General features: G+C 41.4%; 1 protein-coding gene across 5 annotated transcripts in view; it reads left to right on the top strand.

The window, feature by feature from the left end:
* Nucleotides 1-18,948, top strand: part of LOC125457479 (multiple epidermal growth factor-like domains protein 6) — a 299,945-nt gene that overhangs the window by 7,995 nt on the left and 273,002 nt on the right. For all 5 annotated transcript variants that reach the window (XM_048541696.2, XM_048541697.2, XM_048541698.2 and 2 more), the window contains exons 2-4: nucleotides 13,583-13,717; nucleotides 16,622-16,731; nucleotides 17,631-17,735. In XM_048541696.2, coding sequence (XP_048397653.1) covers nucleotides 13,583-13,717; nucleotides 16,622-16,731; nucleotides 17,631-17,735 — 350 coding nt within the window. The remainder of the gene's footprint in view (nucleotides 1-13,582; nucleotides 13,718-16,621; nucleotides 16,732-17,630; nucleotides 17,736-18,948) is intronic.

An 18,948-nucleotide genomic window follows, 5' to 3' on the forward strand; every position in this document is an offset into this window, starting at 1 on the left:
TCTCCTTCTGCTACCACTTGGCATGAAAGAGAGATTTTCTGAAGTCAGGTGTTGGCCGCTGCAAACTTTTGATCCATGTCATGTTTTATCTCAAAAAATAACCTCCTCAAAAGACATGCTATCAACAGCGTTACCCAATCCAGAGGAACAGGTGCAGGCCACTGAGTTCCTAAAGCATGTTCCACATTCAGCAAGATCATGGCCGACCTGTGGCATATCTGTACCAGTTGAAAGCAGTGGACACTGCTGGGATAACAGGCAATCTCCAATGACAAGGATTTCAGGGTTAAAGGGATGATCACCTTGGAACTGGGGTCTCTGGGCCCAGTGAACAGCCAAGAAGAAATCTCTCTCTCCTGATAGTAGTCCATGCTGCTGCCAGGCTTCCTGCATGGTATGGGCATCTCAACTGTGGGTAAAACACTAATGGGGTTGGGATCTAGCTCTTTAGTGGCCATTAATTGTTGCCTTTGGGGCTTAACGGGGCCAAGGGTATGTGAGTTGCCCTCTGTCTTCCTTACGCACCCCCACCCAGTAAACTTCAGACAGATCAGGAATGGGCAAATTGATGGAGGGAAAGTCACTAAGTGGATTTTACATGGCCCCTTGCTTCAATCCTCCTGAAGATTGAACATAGAATCCAGCTGTTTGTGTGTAGAAGTGTTTTCAAATTTCATTTGTGAAAGAAAAATGGGACAGATATTTTAGTCCTTCCTTTGCATTACAAAACTCTGCTCCCAGGTGAAACAATGTTCTGGTCTGAAACACGAACTCTGTTTACCCTTCTGCATGTAATGACCACCCTGCTGAGTATTACCAGGGGCTATTTCAGATGTCCATTATATGTAGTATCTGGCTTTGTATTTGAATTATTTGTACGTCTTTCAACTTTGCATGCTGTATTCACTGCTGACAAGGCAGTTTCAGCTCCTCAATTCTGAGCGGAAATTTCTCAAACAGGCAATACTTGCTGCAGACGTTGTCACACTGGCATCTACCAGCTCCCACATACCACAGCTGCAACACATTGCCTGCCTAGCCATCTCTGTTCTACTTGATTAATTAACTATGCTATAAATTTAAAAGTTAATTTTGTAACTGCATCGGATTAAAACCACTTGGCCAGTCAAAAGTGACACAGAGAAATATCCACCAATCACTTGTATGTTTTCCTGTGGCATCACACTTTGGCTCTGAAAGGTAGAAACAGTTTGAAGAGGATCTCTGCTGCTTTCTTTCTAATCTTCTGCTGCCACTACCCTCCCCACAAATTGCCACAGCTTTTTATCTTCTGTTGCTGTTGCTCTCTCACAGATGTCGGGGTGGCATGGTGGCTCAGTAGTTAGCACTATTTCCTCAGAGCCAGAGACACGGGTTTGATTCCACTCTCTGGCGACTATCTGTGTGGAGTTTGCACATTCTCCCCGTATCTGCTTGGGTTTCAGTCAGGTGCTCTGGTTTCCTCCCACAGACTAAACATGTGCAGGCTAGGTGGATTGGCCATGCTAAATTGCTGATAGTGTTCAGGGATGTGTAGATTAGATGTGTTCGCCATTGGAAAATGCAGGGTTACAGGTTAGTGGTACGGTCTGGGTGAGATGCTCTTCAGAGGGTTGGTGCGAGTTTGTTGGGCCGAATGGCTTGTTTCCACACAGTAGAGAATCTATATCCCCTTTGCTCTTTATAAAACATGCTGACACCAATCACTCATATTGTTTGAGAACTTGCTAACGCTATGCCCTCTCTAGCTCTTCAGGAAACTGTTGCCCTGATCACAGTGTTCTTTATGAAGCTGCTGTCTTCACTCTCTCTCCTGCATTGATTCAGAAGCACAGAGTCCTCCTGTCTCTTGATCTTTGATTTGGATTATGTGGCCTGTTCTTGTGCTGTAAATTCTATGCAATTCTGTGTAACATTGTCAGCGTATTGTGGATCGCTATAATACACTATGCCATAGAATACAAGAGTGCAGGGATTTTTGTCCAGCTTATGTTGATGCATTCACCATATGACACAGTTTGTACAATTTTTAGGAACAGCTGCAGAAACATTTATTGTGGGTCTGTACGTACATACCATTGGTGAAGCAAAAAAAAAGAGTTACAAAGCAAAAAGGCATGGATTTGTGCTTTAGATTTTCTCAATGATAGTTATAGGCCACCTGGAGCCAAGAGGATGTGAGATGTAATGAATGATTAGCAAATATGTTCCAAACATGGGAAGGAATGTGAACTATGGAGTGGAGTACTCTCACTGCTGTCCTTGTGGATAATAAAACAACTGGACAAAAAATGGCAACAGTATAGTTTTTGCAATTTTCTCTCTCTATGTGGATACGCATTTTCTGAACTGCCATCTGGGAATGCTTGCAACACTTCCGACTTTGAAAATGATTGAGATTAATATCTCACTAATTCAGGACTCCATAACCAAAGGAATTTCAAAGACACTTACTTTTAATGAGAAAACCATCTGACAGAAGGAGCTGTTCTGTTGTGAGAATGGAGCAGAAACCCCCTGCGTTTATGAAGTCCAGTGAAATATCAGGACTTGTGAGATGAGGGGCAGTATGCATGCTTTTTTTTTCCCACTGTTGAAGACATGCATTACATTCAGCAGCGTGAAGTAGTTCTAAGAGTCAGAATTCTTCAATAAGTGGGACTGGTGTCCTTTAGTAACATATTGCTGCGATCTTGAAAAATAGTGCAGCTTCACTCTGCTTGATTATACGCATGGCTTCCTTTTTGTGTCCTGGTTCCAGTGTCAATAACACTCCTCATGATTCTTTCTACCCCATTGTGGCCTGTTTTCCTCATGGAATCAGAAGCAAGAATTGTGGGAGGCACAGCTATTACTGGTGCTGCAGCTTGGGAGGTATCCCTGTGAGTGAGTATGCAGCTCAGAGGACATGGGGAGAGCACAGGGTTAGGGGTATCAGGTGTTAGCGTTGGGGACTGTCAGTGGGAACATGTTGCAGGCAGTAGTAGAGCTTGAGCCTCAGTGGTTGGAGGGCCCAGTAGCAGAGATAAATAAGTGTAAGGTATTAGAGAGAAGATGATGACACTCACCCTGACAGAGTGGAGAAGGTCATTGACTTTCTTCCTGCTGTGCTGGGCATTCTTCCTGACATCTAAGACTGCTCGAACCTGGCTGGCAGCCTGATCCAGGCTGTTTGGTGCAGGGGGAGATAACGTCCAGCCTGTGAATTACTCTACCCATCCTGAGCTTGAGGACTCTCCCTGCAAAGTGGACTCGCTGATTTCTCCCTATCTGCCACACTTGGTCCATAGCCTTGATAATTATGGTATTTAAAGTGCTTATCCATTTCTAAAGTTTGTGTGGTTTCTCACCTCAAACCACCCTCCCAGGTAGTGCAATCCCGACACCCTCTGCCCTCTGGATGAAATTATTTTTTCCTCAAATCTTCTCTTAAACCTCCTAGCTTTCACTTTAATGTTATTCTGCCATAATATTGACCCTTTGCCTAATGGGAACAGCTGCCTTCTATTCACCTTGCTCCACATAATTGTATACACCTCAGTTAGGCCCTCTCTCAACCATCCCTGCTCCAAAGAAATCAACCTTCTTATCCACCCTTTCTTATTAGCATCTATATTTATATAAAAAATAGTTTAATTCTGGTTTGTCAGAAGTCTTCAGCATTGCTGCATTTCCCCAATGCACCTCAAGTAGCACCAAGGATCTGCCCATCTTTACTCCTAACTTTTCATCTGTAATATGCATGCAATGTTCAATGTATACAATTGCAACTTGAACTTGCTTTTACCTCAGGGCTGTGGAGAATTGATCTTAATAAATGTAGATGGTGGAAATTTATTTATGCAAATTTGAGTTAAACTACTTCACCTCCATGGAAAATTGCAGTTCTATGAACTGAAATCATGTTCAACTTCCGCATAAAAATCAGAAAGTTTCAAAGGGCAAAGAGCATGATAAATTTTGTTCAGATCCTGAATATATCTTTTTGTTATGTCATGGATAGCCAAACCAGTGGTCTCAATTTCCTATTCCTGGGACTCACGTATATGTTGCTCATCCAAGATCCCAGGAAATAAATGTCACAACTGTATACCGTATTACAGGGGTCCAACTTTTTCTGCAGACTCTTTACTGGGCTGTAATCCTACATCATTGCTAATGGGAAGTGGAATAAAGTGGCTGCTTGTTACTAGATTCAGAAAACATTTAAGAGGGTAGATGTAGAGACGGTCTTTTCACCAATGATTGAGAACAGAACTAGGGTTGATAAACATAAGAAAGTAACTTATACATTCACCGGGGCATTCAGGAGAAACTTCTTTATCTGTAGAGTCATTTGAACATAGACCTCATTATGGCATGTAAAAAACCAACAATGTATAATGTATAGGTGTATTTAAGGGGACACTAGATAATTATGAATGGGAGGTTAGTTGAAAATGTCTTGTTCAGCATCACAGAATCACAGTAGTATTATGGTGTACGTGGAGGCCTGTCAGCCTAAATTGTGCCTACACTGGCTTGTTAAGTGAGCATCATTACTATGTGGCAATCTCCTGTTTCTTTTTCCCCGTACATATTCCCATTATTGTTATCCAAATAATGATCCAATACCTTCTTGAATGCCTCAGTTGAACCTGCCTCCACCATACCAATGCTCTGAGTGTTCCCCACTTCATCTTGTTCCTTTTTCAAATTACTTCAAATTAGGGATCAGAGTTAAGTTCAGGCTACATGCCAACATAGCAGCATATGAATTAAGAGAATAAGTAGGTCATTCAGCCCCTTGCACCTACTTCTCCATTCAAGGTTCATGATTGAACTGTTTGTTTCAAATTTCATATTCCCATTAACCCCTGAGGATGTTTGATTTCCCCTAACTAACAAAAATCTATCTAGCTCTGCCTTTAAAAAAATTTAAAGACCCTGCCTCCACTGTGCACTGAGGCAGAGAGTTCCAAACTCTCTCAGCCTGTTCAGAGAAATGACTCTATAGAGTCGTTGAGTTGTACAGCAAGGAAACAGGCTCTTCAGTCCAACTCATCCACACTGACTGCGCATCCCAATTTGACCTAGTCCCATTTGCCAGCATTTGGCTCATATTCCTCTAAACCCTTCCGACTCATGTACCCATCCAAAAGCCTTTTAAATGTTGCAATTGTACTGGCCTCCACCACCACCTCTGACAGCTTGTTCCATACACACACTATCCTCGGTATGCAAAAGTTGCCCCTTTTACGTTTTTCCCTGCTCACCTTAAACCTATACCCTCTAGTTTTGGACTCCCCTACCCTAGGAAAAAGATTTGGGTATTCACTCTAACAATGATTTTATAAACCTCTGTAAGGGTCACCCCTCAGTTCCAGCACTCCAAAGGGAAAAAAGGCCCCAGCCTATTCAGCCTGGCCCAAAGCTCAAATCCTCCAATCCCAGAACATCCTTTTACATCTTTTCTGAACCCTTTCAATTTTAACAATGTTTTTCCAAAAGCAAGGGGATCAGAATTGAATACAGTATTCTAAATGTGGCCTCGCCAAAATCCTGCACAGCCTGACAACCTAACTCCTATACTCAATGCAGTAACCAATGAAAGCAAGCCTTCTACATCACCCTGTCTACCTGTGACTCCATTTTCAAGGGGGGAATTTTGCACCTGCACCCGTAGGTCTCTTTGTTCATATCAAGCCTAAGGCCCTATCAAAACGATACAAGTCCTGCCCTTGTTTGCCTTACCAAAATGCAACTCCTCACATTTATATAAGTTAAACTCTGCCTGCCAGTCTTTGGTCCATTGGCCCATTTGAACAAGGTCCCATGGAGATAACATCTTTGCTGTTCACTATGCCACCAATCTTGATGTCATCTCCAAATTAACTAATCAAACCTCATTTATTCACTTGAAAGCCATTTAGATAAATGACAAAGAGCAGTGGACCCAGCAATGATCTTTGCAGCACACTGCTGGTCACAGGCCTCCAGCCCAAAAAGTAACGCTCTACCACCACCTTCTGTCACCTAACTTCGAACCAATTTTGTAGCCAATTGACAAACTGCCCCTGGATTCCATGTGATCTAAGTTCCGTAATCAGTCTATCACGTGGAACCTTGCCAAATGTCTTGCCAAAGTCCATATAGGACAGAAGTCATACGACACGAGGTTGTGGTCCAACTGGTTTATTTGAAATCACAAGCTTTTGGAGTGAAAGCTATTTGACAATAACCTGGTGTTGTGTGACTTCTGATCTTGTCCACCCCATTCCAACACTGGCACCTGCACATCGTGAAGTCCATATAGACAACATACACTGATCTGCCTTCATGAATTTGCTTTGTCATCTCGTCAAAAACTCAATCAAGTTAATGTGACATGATTTCCCATGCGCAAAGCCATGTTGACTATCCCTAAGCAGTCCTTCCCTTTCCAAATACATGCAGATTCTATCCATCAGAATCTCCTCCAACAACTTACCTACCACTGATGTCAGGCTCATTGGTCTGTTTGTCTCATTGTTATCCACAAAGGCTGACCCCTGATTTTAAAACAGTGTCTTCTAGCTCATGACTCACCCACAAGAGAAAACAGAAATTTTGAATTAAGAACGAGTAGGCCATCTAGCCATTTGAGACTGCTCCACTATTCAGCATAATCGTGGCTGATCATTCTACTCAGTACCATTGTGCCCACATTGTCCCCATGCCCTTTGACCTCTTTAGCCCTAAGAATTATATCTAACGTCTTGAACACATTCAATGTTTTGTCCTCAACTACTTTCTGTGGCAGAAAAGTCCACAGGCTCACAACTCCCTTAGAAGAACTTCTCCTCATCTCAGTATTTATCGTTAGACAGTAACTCTTGGTTCTGGGCTCTCCAGTCTTCAGTGAACATCCTTCCTGTGTTTACCTTGTCTAATCCTGTTAGAAATTTATAGATATCCATGAGATCACCTTCATTCCTCTATACTCTAATGAATATAGCACTTACCAATCCAATTTCTCTTCGTATGTCAATCCTGTCACCTCAGTAATCAGGCTAGTAAATCTTTGTTGCATTTCTATAACCAGACTATCCTTCCTCAGACAATGAGATCAAAACTGCACACAATAGTCCAGGTGTGGTTTTGCTAATGCCCCATACAATGCAACAAGATATCCCTGCTCCTGTATTCCAATCCTCTCACTATGATGGTGAACATACCATTTACCTTCTTCAGTATCTGCTGTCCCTGGATGCCTACATTTAGCAGCATGTGCACGAGGACCCCCAGGTCTTGTTGCATCTCCCCCTTTCCCAATCTATCAGCATTCAGGTAATTTGTCTTCCTGTTTTTGCTGCCAAAGTGGATAAACTCCACATACTAAGGTTTGTCCATATTAATGTTTCACTGGCCATGCATTTGCCCATTCGTCAACTTGTGCACAGGTAAACATGGAAGCACCCTTTCCACATCTATCTTGTCAAACTGTTCAGGATCTTTTACATCTCAACCAAGTCAACCCGCCTTCAAGGTCCAGTGAAAGCAAGCCTATTCAGTCCAACCTTTCCTTATTAGACAGCCCATCTAGCAAACCTCTTCTGAAGCACTTCCAAATCAGAAACCAAGGTGGTACTCAAGATATGGTTTCATCGACACCTTGTATAAATGAAACATACCATCCTATACTTTTGTGTTCCATTCGTCTCATAATGCAACATAACATTCAATTAACCTTCTTCATTATTTGTTAAGCATGTGTACTAACTTTTTCGTGACACTCGCACCTGGATCTCACTGCATCTTGGAACTCTGCAATCATTCCCTTTTTATCGAATGTAAGCTTTTTGATTTTTCCTGCCAAAGTGAACAATTTCGCAATTATGCACCATCTACAAGATTTTTGCCTTCAGTCTCAACCTATCTATATCCATCTGCAAACTTATTATGTGCTTTTTGCAGCATACTTTCCTCCCTATGTTTGTGTCATCTGCATATTAATCAAATATGCCTTTACTATCCTCAATTAAGTCATTGATATAAACTGTAAAAGCTGATCCTAAAGCACAGATTCCTGTGGGATTCCACTTATCACACCCTGCCACTCGGAAAAAGTCCGATCTATGCATACTCTGTTTTCTGCTAATCCTTCCTAGTATGTTACCCCCTTACAACAAATGCTTCTACTTTGTACAATAACCTTCTATGTGATGTCTTTTGAAATGCCTGCTAGAAATATATTTACTCTGTCAGTGGCCTCACCCTTGTCCACAGCTCTGTCAAAGAACTGCAAAAATCAGTTAAACATGAATTCCCCTGCATAAAACCATGCTGAATCTTCCCAACTACCTGGGGTTTATCCATGTGTACTTCAATGATCAACTCTAACACCTTTCCCACAACAGACAACAAGCTAGCTGGTCAAGTTTCCTGCTTTTTTTTGCCTTACTTCTTTCTTGTGATGCGTTCATTCATCAGAATTTGGAGTGTGATGTAACCTTTCTTGAATCTAATGAATTTTGGAAATTTAACACCAATGCATCGACTAACTCAGTCACCTCTTTCAAGGCCTTAGGGTAAAGTCCATCGAGACTCAAGGACTTGTCAGCTTGGATCTCCATCAGTTTGCTCAGTTCTCCCTCCTGATTTACAGTTATTACTGTAATTTACGATTTTTAAGTACCCTATACAGTGATGACAGAAACAAAGTATTTTATTCAATTTGCTATTTTTTTAATATCTCCTGATCTTACTAACTTTTCATTCCCAACCGCAAGAGAACCCAACAGTAACTTTATTTAATCTCTTCTTTTTTAGATACCTGTAGGAACTTTGAAATCCAACTTTACATTTCTAGCTAGTTGTCATTCATACTCTAATTTCTTTCTCCTGTTGACATTTTAGTCATCTCTACTTTCTTTATATTCTGACCAGTCATCTGACCTGCCACTCATGTTTGAGGAATTGTATGTTTTTACCTTAAGTTTGATGCTTTTCTTCTCTTCTTTCATGAATCATGGTGCTGGGCCCTCCCTTGCAAATTTTTCTTCATTGTAGGCATATACTTAATCTGAACATTTTGAAATATCTGCTTAAATATTTGTCGCGGCGTCTCTATTGATGTCAGATTCATACCCACATAGTTGGCCATAAGTTTTGAGAAAAACAGTATTAGACCCACATATTTTCCTTTCAAACTGGATGCAAAGTTCAGCCATATTGTGGTTGCTGCTGCCCAAGCTGCCTATGCTCTAAGGTTATTAAATAATCCAAACATATTACTCTATACCAAATTACTCAATACTAAATCTAATATCACCGCACCACTGTTAATTCCAAAATGTTCTGCACTAAGGAACTCTCTAGAAAGCATTCTAAAGATTCCTCATCCAGGTTATTATTGTCAATCTGATTTTTCAAGTTAACTTGTGGATTAAAATGACCCATAATACCCAATGTTTCTACTTGTGTACTTCATCCTGCATTATGGCTACTGTTTTAGGGCATGTATACCACTCTCACCGGTGACTTCTTTCACCTGGTATTCCTCATCTTCACTCAAAAAGATTCTACATCTTGTTCTGAACCAAAGTTAGGTCTAATACTGGTGACATTTTCTTAATGTGCTGCCACTCCAAACTTCTTGCTATTCTTCTTGATTATCAATAACCCTCAATATTCGTGACAAGGTCCTTGTCATCCTTCAGCCATGTTTCTGTAATGGCTAACAGGTCTTATTTATTTATTCAATGTATAGTATCTTTTGATTTACTTTGTTATGAATGCAATTTGCATTCAGATACAGAGCCTTTAGTTTTTGGCTTTTTGTTATCTTTGTTCATGTAGAGTTGACTGTTTGGCGAATTGTTACAGGTTTCTCCCTCTGGCTCCACACCATTTTCCAATCTTCATTTCTATGTTACTAATTTGCTCTGCTGTATTAAATCGATCCCTTGGTGATAGCTCACTTCCCAGTTTCATTTAAGACTCTCTAATTTTCTCATTATTTGGTTCAGTAGAACTTTAGTTGCAGTGTGGTCAGGTAACTACAGATTCCAGTTTCCTCAGTACTAATGCAGTGTCCCCATCTCTCACTTATGCCTTTCAACTCCATATTCATTTCTCTAATGTTATTTGCTCTATGCCAATAAGCCTGGGGTTGAGGTAGTACTCCAGAGATTATTGTTGATTTTTTACGTTTTAGTTTAGTGACGAGCTTTTCATATTCTCTCAGCAGAACTGCTTTTCTAGCTCAGGAGAGAGGCTTGATCATAAAAACTGGTATGGATCTATTGGCTGAATGTCCTATTTCTATGTTGGTACAATAGGAATAATACTACATATACAGTTGACTGGCACATGTAACAGCTGGCGTTCAATTGAGCATCCTCTCCTTTGAGTTTGAATGCTGTAGGTTGACTCAAAACCTGAGCACATAATCAAGGCTAATAAAATGTGAGGCTGGATGAACACAGCAGGCCAAGCAGCATCTCAGGAGCACAAAAGCTGACGTTTCGGGCCTAGACCCTTCATCAGAGAGGGGGATGGGGGAAGGGAACTGGAATAAATAGGGAGAGAGGGGGAGGCGGACCGAAGATGGAGAGTAAAGAAGATAGGTGGAGAGAGTGTAGGTGGGGAGGTAGGGAGGGGATAGGTCAGTCCAGGGAAGACGGACAGGTCAAGGAGGTGGGATGAGGTTAGTAGGTAGCTGGGGGTGCGGCTTGGGGTGGGAGGAAGGGATGGGTGAGAGGAAGAACCGGTTAGGGAGGCAGAGACAGGTTGGACTGGTTTTGGGATGCAGTGGGTGGGGGGGAAGAGCTGGGCTGGTTGTGTGGTGCAGTGGGGGGAGGGGATGAACTGGGCTGGTTTAGGGATGCAGTAGGGGAAGGGGAGATTTTGAAACTGGTGAAGTCCACATTGATACCATATGGCTGCAGGGTTCCCAGGCGGAATATGAGTTGCTGTTCCTGCAACCTTCGGGTGGCATCATTGTGGCAGTGCAGGAGGCCCATGATGGACATGTCATCAAGAGAATGGGAGGGGGAGTGGAAATGGTTTGCGACTGGGAGGTGCAGTTGTTTGTTGCGAACTGAGCGGAGGTGTTCTGCAAAGCGGTCCCCAAGCCTCCGCTTGGTTTCCCCAATGTAGAGGAAGCCGCACCGGGTACAGTGGATGCAGTATACCACATTGCAGAACACCTCCGCTCAGTTCGCAACAAACAACTGCACCTCCCAGTCGCAAACCATTTCCACTCCCCCTCCCATTCTCTTGATGACATGTCCATCATGGGCCTCCTGCACTGCCACAATGATGCCACCCGAAGGTTGCAGGAACAGCAACTCATATTCCACCTGGGAACCCTGCAGCCATATGGTATCAATGTGGACTTCACCAGTTTCAAAATCTCCCCTTCCCCTACTGCATCCCTAAACCAGCCCAGTTCATCCCCTCCCCCCACTGCACCACACAACCAGCCCAGCTCTTCCCCCCCACCCACTGCATCCCAAAACCAGTCCAACCTGTCTCTGCCTCCCTAACCGGTTCTACCTCTCACCCATCCCTTCCTCCCACCCCAAGCCGCACCCCCAGCTACCTACTAACCTCATCCCACCTCCTTGACCTGTCCGTCTTCCCTGGACTGACCTATCCCCTCCCTACCTCCCCACCTACACTCTCTCCACCTATCTTCTTTACTCTCCATCTTCGGTCCACCTCCCCCTCTCTCCCTATTTATTCCAGAACCCTCACCCCATCCCCCTCTCTGATGAAGGGTCTAGGCCCGAAACGTCAGCTTTTGTGCTCCTGAGATGCTGCTTGGCCTGCTGTGTTCATCCAGCCTCACATTTTATTATCTTGGAATCTCCAGCATCTGCAGTTCCCATTATCTCTGATACATAATCTAGGCTGGTGCTTTGATGTACAATACTATACTTAGATGTATGTGCAATTTGAGTAAGTGTTTTGATGTTGGAGACAGCTTTTTTTTGAATGAAATGTAAAACTCAGGTCCCATCTGCAATTTTAGTTGAATGTAAATGATTCTGTTGCATTATCCGAAAAATTGCAAGAGAACTCTTCCAGTGTCCTGGACATCGTCCATCTCAACTAGAATCATTTTAATAAATAATCTGCTCATTTGTCATGGTGCGGCTTGTGGGACCTTGCTTTTGTTGAATTTGACTGCTGTGATTTTACAATTTAGTATAAATTACAGTTTTCAAAAGGACTGGATTTACTCTAAAGCATTTAGGATTACATGAGCAGTCCTACATCAAAACATGCTTACTGACATTTTTGTTACGATACATTATACTTGCTCAACTATTTAACATAACTAGTAAATTATCAGTTCCAAAAAAGAGTCACATCAGGCTTGAAACATTTAACTTGGGTTTCTCTCTCCACAGATGCTGCCAGACCTGCAGAATTTCTCTAACAATTTCTGTTTTTGTTCAGATCTCTGACATCAATGCTTTACAACATTGAAAATGCTATATGAGTACAAGTTGATGTTGCATTGGCCACGAGTTCACATATAGCTTGAACAATGCTTACTTGTAGTAATTTATCAATTTGGATGAAATTACAATACCATGACAGTGAATCTTGTAGCACACTTCATGAATGGGGTTACTTGCAAACTGATGGAATTGACTTTACTTAATCCTGGGATCAGACAAAATGCAATTGAATTAAATGTAATTCAAGCACCCATTTCTCAATGAATAACTAGAGCTATCTGGAGTTACTTGCATATAAGATTTACTGCAGTTAAGCCAGATTTGTTTACAGTAATTACAATATGCATGCAATAGAATCATAAAGATTGTTTCAGAGATAGTAGGAACTGCAGATGCTGGAGAATCTGAGATAACAAGGTGTAGAGCTGGATGAACACAGCAGGCCAACCAGCATCAGAGGAGGAGGAAGGCTGATGTTTCGGGACTAGACCCTTCTTTAGAAAAGGGCCTCCTTTTCTGAAGAAGGGTCTAGTCCCGAAACATCAGCCTTCCTGCTCCTCTGCTGCTTGGCCTGCTGTGTTCATCCAGCTCTACACCTTGTTATGTCATAAACAAAGATTGTCAGGCACAACATCCCCACTAGATGGTGTACCCTCAGATACGGCTCTCATTAGTGTCAATTCACCGTTTAAAGGACCGTACTTGCCTCATCCAATGATAACTCCAGGAGAAAAGATTGCTTGGTAGCTCTCAATTTTGGATTAGTGACCATTCTTAGATTGTCTTTGCTAAAAGTTGCAAATAGGAGCAGAAAATAGTAAATATCTTAAAAAAACCTGAATTCATCTAAGGTGCAAAATACTTCTGAAAAAGTTTTTTGGAGCAGGGAGAATGTGTAAAATTACATCCCACTTAAAAGGTGTAAAATATGTTTTTGTTCTGTTCTTGTTCTTTTGAACTATTACCTTTTAATATAAAAATATAAATAAAACTTGTGTGTGGATGATAGATTAACTTTAACAGAGTAATTTAGATTTTATGCATGTAAAGGAATTGAGACTGATCAAAAACTGCTAGAAGTAAAGTCTGTGCTTTCATCAAGTTGATGCTACGAACTGTTACTGTTAACCTGAACACATTTCTTGCAGGCCACATGTGTGTGTGGAGCAGGAATTGGCCATGGTGGGGCACAGACAACCTTGTGTTCAAGCCTTCACCCGAATGGTTAAAGTGTGGAAACAGGGATGTACTGCACAACGGTGGTGTGTAGGGTATGAAAGGAGGTGAGTAAAATGTTGTCACATTGATGCAGAACGTGTGCACCTCCAGAGACCTTTATAAAAGTTACCGCTATGTTGCCATTTTTATTCTTTTCTTCATAGAATCCCCTCAGTGTGGAGACAGACCATTCGGCCCAACAAGTCCACACTGATTCTCTGAAGTGTGTGACCTAGACTCGTTCCCCTACCCTAAGCCTGTATCTTTGCATGCCTTGTGGCCTATATCATTGAAACATTTCCTGTTTTCTACACATCACTGAACAGTGGGCAATTTAGCATAGCCAATCTACCTAACTTACACGTCTTTGGACTGTAAGAGGAAACTGGAACACCCAGTATAAACCCCGGCAGACACAGGGCGAATGTGCAAACTCCACTCAGACAGTCACCTGAGTTTGGAAACAAACCTGGGTCCCTGGCGCTATGAGGCAGCAGTGCTAACCACTGAGCCACCATATCTTGGTTGGATCTCAGATTTCGGATAACTCACTACAGACTGGAGATTTAAACTAAGTTTTTTTCACAGTGTCGCTTACAGATTTCTATCAGTTGGGGCATTAGGGAAGCTGTACACTTTCTACCAGTGCTTGAAAGCAAGCCAAAATAATTTTCATTGCAGCATTTCATCATTGGTGTGTATGTTTTTCTTTTGAGTGTAACGTTCATTGTTTTAACATTGTTTTTCTTTCATAAGAAGCCATATACCTTCCAAAAACAAGATATTAGGCTCTGGAATAGCCTATAGCACTCTGCCATTCTTAATAAACCACAGCTATTCATTGAAATCAGTTTGGAATGAAGGATCCATCATGTTCCTTTCCTGTGTAGAAGTACTTTGTGTCCTTTTTTACCCCCACCCCCCTCTCAACAGGGAATGTAGAGAATGGATTTTTGACTGTTAGGATTGTGAGTTTGAATTCACTTTCTGGTACATCATCTTGGAAAATATTTTTTATTTTGATCTCCCATTTTTTAAATTTTCTGCTCTAGATTTAATGACAGCAAGATAGCTAATAAGGTTAATTAGTAGATGTATTTTAGATTATGGAGCGGAGCAAAACAGAGAGGTTCCAGTCATGGGGGTAGTTTGTGAAAAATGAGGCAGATGCTTTCATGTGAAGTGTTTACAAAGCTGTGCATTGAGCTTGTGATTGAAGCAGAAACCATGGCACCATTTGTGAACAGATCAGGTAGGTTGTTGAAGGGTTGTTGATTTACACTATGTTGTCAGACCTGCTGTCTCAGCTACCCTCTTTGTTTTGTCAGGGAGGTGCAAACAAAGTTAGCTGAACACAATTATGTGAAGAAGAAGCAGGGATATGACATTCAACCCCTCTAGCCTCCTCTGCCATTCAATAAGATCATGAATGATTTGATTGTAACTTGCAATCCATATTTCTGCCTTCCCTTGATAACTCTCCCATCCCTTGCTTAGCAAGAATCTGCCTTAAAAAAAATTCACGGACTCTGCCTCCACACATTTTCACCAAGATGGTTCCTGGTACTCATAATGCACTGAGAAAAAGAATTTTACATCATTTCTGTTTTAAGTGGTTCTTGATTCTCCTATAAGAGGAAACAACCTCCCCACATCAAAACTATCAAGATTCCTCAGGATCTTTTATCCTTTAATCAAGTTGTAACTTACTGTTCTAAACCAAAATAGATATAAGCTAGCATAGTTAACATTTCCTATAAGACAAATGATTCATCCCAGATATTAGTTTCTTGAACCTTCACTGAACTATCTCCATTTCCATCATTCCTTAAGTAAGGTGATTAGTATTGTACGCAGTACTCCATTATGGCCTCAATAGTACCCTATATAATTGAAGCATAACCTCCCTACTTTTCATGTTCAGTTCAACTTATCAATGAAAACATTCTACTAGCTTTCTAATTTACTTGCTGTACCTGATTGATAGCTCTTTGTGATTCCTGTATTAGGATACCCAGATTTCTCTGTATCTAAGTTGGGCAATCTCTCATCACTAAGATGTTTCCTTTGTATACTTTCTGCCAAAATGGACAATGTCCAATGTTCCCACATTATACTCTATTTGCCAGATGGTTTTTCACTTACTTCACCTTTCTACATCTCTTTATGTTTCCATCACTATTTTCTTTCTGACCACCTATGTGTTGTCGATAAATTTGGCACCATACCTCAGTTCCTTCAAACAAGTAATTTAAATCAATTGTAAAATGTTGATGTCCCAGCACCAATCCATATGGCATGTCACTTGTTGCATCTTCCCAAAGACCTACTTATGTCTACGCCATACTTCCTGTTCACCAACCAATCTTGTATCCAGCCAACCCACTTTTACCATCCGGTCCTCATTAACAGTTTTTCTTATTCCCCAGCATAACTACTACCTGTCCTCTTGTCTGCCTAACTGCTCTTTCTGTCTGGCTCAGATCCATCATGACTATCCGCTCACTCCTTCCTCCCCCACCCCCAACCCATCTACAGCATAAAAATCACCTTTTCTTGGCTACTACCAGTTTTCAACAAATGCTGTCAGACCTGTTGAGATTCTCCAGCTATTTCTGTTTTGGTTTCTGTCAAATATTAGTTGGCTAAATAGTTTCTATTTTGAAATTTATCGCTAGGCAGTGTTCTCACGCACAGCATGAGCAAATGAAGATCACTCTTACACATGGGCATTCTTACATTTGCCTATTCATGAGCTGTCAGGAGTGACATCTATTTTGCCCCTTTCATACATCATTATCAGGTAGACTGAAAACAGATACTTGCCACATATGAAAACCTAAATTTAATTCCATCTGCTAATGTTTCAAGATGAAGACTGCTGTTAACAACTGACTGAATTGTGTTAGATGTTGAAAATAAATCTATTTCGGTTGATATATTGAAAATTCGTTCTTTTACCTTTGTAGGACTGGGTATTATACCGCATATAGACAGGTATACAGTGTGGAGCTCCAGACTATCTACAAATGCTGTCCAGGGTGGAACCAGCAAAATGATGAGCCAGGCTGCTTACACCGTAAGTATGATCCTCTCAGTTGATTCTACTTCAGCTCAGTTTTCTGCTGTACAGTGACATAAAGGTGTTGTCATGTGAGCATGGAGGAATCAGTCCCGGGATGGAGGATGTAAATCTGACAGCACATTAGGACATTGGTTTGTCTTTGGAGTGAAGACAATAAAATGAGGACACAAGGAGTGTTTGTATCTGTGGATACCTTGCTAAAGTATGTAAAAAAAAGTAGAAAAGGGTGGTTGTTACAAAGTTAATGCTATTGCTAAATGTGTCCATGCATCCTCTAAAGTTCTAAAAAGTAGGGAGCCCTCTAGATGTGAAATACAATTATACAAAATGTAGCACTTGTCAGTGTAAATATCTGGTAGAACTGACCAATTGAGGATAACAACATTGCATGATACATTAATTCTTTGTTTCTTGTTATACATTACTACATGAATTTATCTAAGCTGGAATATGTCTTAACAAATTCCAATTGTGTCACACTCAGCTGGTAGAAAGTTGGACGTAAGTGACGAAATTAGACCATCCCTTGACACTTATCCCCATTCAGTATGTGGGCACTACAGGAGACAATGACTGCTTCCTGGTTCATTCGAAAAATTTGTCTGACAGTGGATTCAACAAACAGTCCCAGCTGTTATAAAACAAATCTCATCCATCAGTCCGTTCTGGAAATATGCTGGCCTTCATATGACTCTAGACCCACAGCAACGTGGTTGACTCTTAATTGACATTTGAAATGTCCTAGAGGGCCTCTCAGTTCAAGGACAACCAGGGATAAGCAGCTAATGCCGATGATACCCATATTCCACGAGAAAAAAAAACGCTAAGCATGAGAAAATAATTCCCGAACGATGCACAGGCATTTTTTAAGTATGGTGTTTATGTTTCCCTAGCTACATGTGCTATTGGAACATGTTTCAATGGAGGCAAGTGTGCTGAAGGAATCTTTCAGGTTTGTCAGTGTCCAGAAGGATTCCAGGGCCCTCGTTGCCAATATGGTGAGTTCTGGCAATTATTGACTCATTTACTAAATACTTTGAAATGTTATTTGTTGCAAATCATGCAGAAAAGCACATAAAAATCTCTGAGCTATGGCAATTGCATTGCAGTCAGTAAACTTAAAAATATGACATTGTTTAGCTGATCATCATTTGACTGGCTTCAATAGTTGATGGTCAAACCAGACAAGTTGTTCACGCTGATAAATTTTTCTAAACTGGGGAAATAGTTTTGAAAATTTAGTCTAAGCAAAGCATAGTAGACAAAGTCAATTAGTAATCAGGTGAAGTTAAGAGTATAAGTGGGTTCAAAAGACAACATCTGGTGAATGAAGAGTGGAAAGAATTGGGAAGAAGGTAGAAAATGAGTCAAATGGAAAGGAGGCAACATGCTCTACCAAATAGGCATTTACTGTTCTTAAGATTTCCAATTCATGGCAATGTTCAGATATATTCTGAGATAACACGTTGTAGAGCTGGATGAACACAGCAGGCCAAGCAGCATCAGAGGAACAGGAAGGCCGAGGTTTCGGTCCTGTTCGTCTGATGCTCCTTGGCCTGCTGTTCATCTAGCTCTACACTTTGTTATGTCAGTTGCATAGAAACTGTTTAAACTGCACCTGATGTTCTGTGTGCAATTTGGTCCTCCTTATACAGGAGAGATATTATTACCATAGATGAAGTGCACTGTAGGTTCACTAGACTTGTCCCGGGGATGGTGGGACTGTCCTATGAAGAGAGATTAGACAACCCGAGTCTGTATTCCTTAGAGTTTCGAAGGATGTGAGATGATCTTATTGAAGTCTACGTAATACTTCAAGGGATCGACAGGGTAGGCACAGGTTGGGGAGTTTAGAACCAAGAGTTCAATTTAAAAATAAGGATGATGCAATTTAGCAGCGAGTTAAGAAGTTTTTTTTCCTTTTTGAAGGCTGTGAATCTATGGGGTTCTTTTACCTCAGAAGGCTGGAGAAACTCATTCTTTGTGTCTGCTTGATGTCGAGATTGTTAGATTTCTGATTACCAAAGGCATAAAGAGCTATATAGATAGTACAGGTAAAAGAGTTTGAAGTGTTTGCTCAACCGTGATCAAACGTAATGGTAGATTAGGCTTGATGGTCTGCCTACTCCTGTGCCTATTGTCCTATGTCCTGTTCCATCACACTCCTGACAAGTGCCTTCGAGGTGGTTGACAGGCTTTGGGGAGACAGGA

Source organism: Stegostoma tigrinum, chromosome 14, assembly GCF_030684315.1.
Source record: "Stegostoma tigrinum isolate sSteTig4 chromosome 14, sSteTig4.hap1, whole genome shotgun sequence".
Taxonomy (NCBI): Eukaryota; Metazoa; Chordata; class Chondrichthyes; order Orectolobiformes; family Stegostomatidae; genus Stegostoma; species Stegostoma tigrinum.